Here is a 2,007-nt window from a genome sequence, read left to right on the forward strand (position 1 = left end):
ATTGGATGTTGTGACCATTGGCACCAGCTTCTGAAGAACATCATCAGGGCTGAGGAGTTCAGTCTGGTCTTCCTCTGGTGTCTCTATGTATTTCTGCAGGTCAAACTCATCCAGCTGCTCTTCTGACATCTTGAGAGTAAATGTCACAGTCTCCCACTCTCCTGGTAAGAGCATCTCTACATACAGCTTTCCTTCCTTCCTGTCAATGCGCTCCACTACAGCATGCTGATTCAGCTCATTCAGGCAGTAGAACAGGTTGATCCTTCTGTCTGAACTACTCTCACCTCTGATCTTCTCTTTGACAAACTGTACTGTCTGCACTGAGCTCTGTGATTGGCTACTGGTCTTTGGCAGTAGGCGCTTTAGGAGGTTCTGATTGGACTCCAGTGAGAGGCCCAGAAGGAAGCGGAGGAAAAGGTCCAGGTGTCCATTCTCACTCTGTAAGGCCAGATCCAATGCAGTCTTGTGCAGGTCATGAAGTGTTGCAGCTCTGAACAGATCGGAGAGCTGAGAGGTTTGCTGTTGGTCAGACATGTTTCTGTCTCTGTTGCTGAAGCAGAGAAACACATATAGCGCTGCCAGGAACTCCTGGATGCTCAGGTGCACAAAGCTGAACACTCTTCCCTGGTAAACATCCTTCTCCTCTCTGAAGATCTGGGTACACACTCCTGAGTACACTGATGCTTCTGTGACATCAATGCCAGCCTCTCTCAGGTCTTCCTCATAGAAGATCAGGTTTCCCTTCTCCAGCTGCTGAAAGGCCAGTTTCCCCAGTTTGAAAATGATCTCTTTTTCTGTCTCTTTTCTCTCTGTGTACTTGCCCTTTCTAATGCTGGTCTGAATGATGAGAAAACGGGTGTACATTTGAGTCATAGTCCTTGGCATTTCAGCTTTGTCTGATTCTTCTGATGTTCTCTCTGCAACAAAGGCTGCAATCCAGCAGAAGACTGGAATGTGGCACATGATGTAGAGGCTCCTGGATGACTTCAGGTGTCTGATGACTCTGCTGGCCAGATTCTCATCACTGATTCTCTTCCCGAAGTACTCCTCTTTCTGTGGATTGTTGAATCCCCTAATTTCTGTCGCCTGGTCCACACATTTCTTCTGAGGGATCTGACCGGATGCTGCTGGTCGGGTGGTGATCCAGATGAGAGCAGAGGGAAGCAGATTCCCCTGGATGAGGTTTGTCAGCAACATGTCGACTGAGACCTGCTCTGTCACATCACAACACTTTGACCTGTGACTGAACTGCAGACAAAATCGACACTCATCCAGACCATCAAAGATGAACATTACTCTGTATTTTGAACTGGTGAGTATTTCTTCTACTTTTATTTTGGGGTAAAAGCATTGTATAAGACCCACCAGACTGAGTTTCTTCTCCTTCATCAGGTTCAAATCACGGAAAAGAAAAAGAAATATGAAGTGGACATCCTGATTGGCTTTCCCTTCAGCCCAGTCCAGAATAAACTTCTGCACAGAGACCGTTTTTCCAATGCCAGCCACTCCCTTAGTCAGCACTGATCTGATGGGGTTGGCTCGTCTAGATCCACGTTTAAAGATGTCTCTGCATTTGATTGGGTCATCAGTATCCTCGTCTCCCTCTGAGTCATTGGAATCCTCGTCTCCCTGATGACTGAATGTGTCATGTCTGTCTTGTCTCCAGGATGCTCTCTCTATCTGTCTGATCTCGTGTTCCTCGTTGACCTCTCCCCTGCCCCCCTCTGTGATGTAGAGGTCTGTGTAGACCTTGTTCAGTTCTGTGGACTCTCCCTGCTCTATGCTGCCCTCAACAAGACACTGAAATCTCTTCTGCAGATGAGACTTGTGGATCTGCTGCATTTCCTGCACTTGATCAAGTTCTGGGCTGAGAGTGAAAAAAACAGGAATTTATATGAACTAGAATCACAAAGATGTGTTTGATAATTATGCTCGGACTGGCAATCTGTGATACCGGGCATTTGGGCCGTCGCGGCCCTAACGCAATTTAGACCGGCACCTTGCGCT

General features: G+C 47.3%; 1 protein-coding gene across 1 annotated transcript in view; it reads right to left on the reverse strand.

The window, feature by feature from the left end:
- LOC134444932 (NLR family CARD domain-containing protein 3-like) overlaps positions 1-1,284 on the reverse strand; it is a 4,365-nt gene extending 3,081 nt beyond the window's left edge. Inside the window, exon 1 of the mRNA XM_063194105.1 lies at positions 1-1,284. This exon is cut by the window's left edge and continues 3 nt beyond it. Coding sequence (XP_063050175.1) covers positions 1-1,197 — 1,197 coding nt within the window. The 5' untranslated portion in view covers positions 1,198-1,284.
- Between the last annotated feature and the right edge of the window lie 723 nt (positions 1,285-2,007).

The sequence above is a fragment of the Engraulis encrasicolus genome, unplaced genomic scaffold, assembly GCF_034702125.1.
Source record: "Engraulis encrasicolus isolate BLACKSEA-1 unplaced genomic scaffold, IST_EnEncr_1.0 scaffold_86_np1212, whole genome shotgun sequence".
In the NCBI taxonomy this organism is placed as follows: Eukaryota; Metazoa; Chordata; class Actinopteri; order Clupeiformes; family Engraulidae; genus Engraulis; species Engraulis encrasicolus.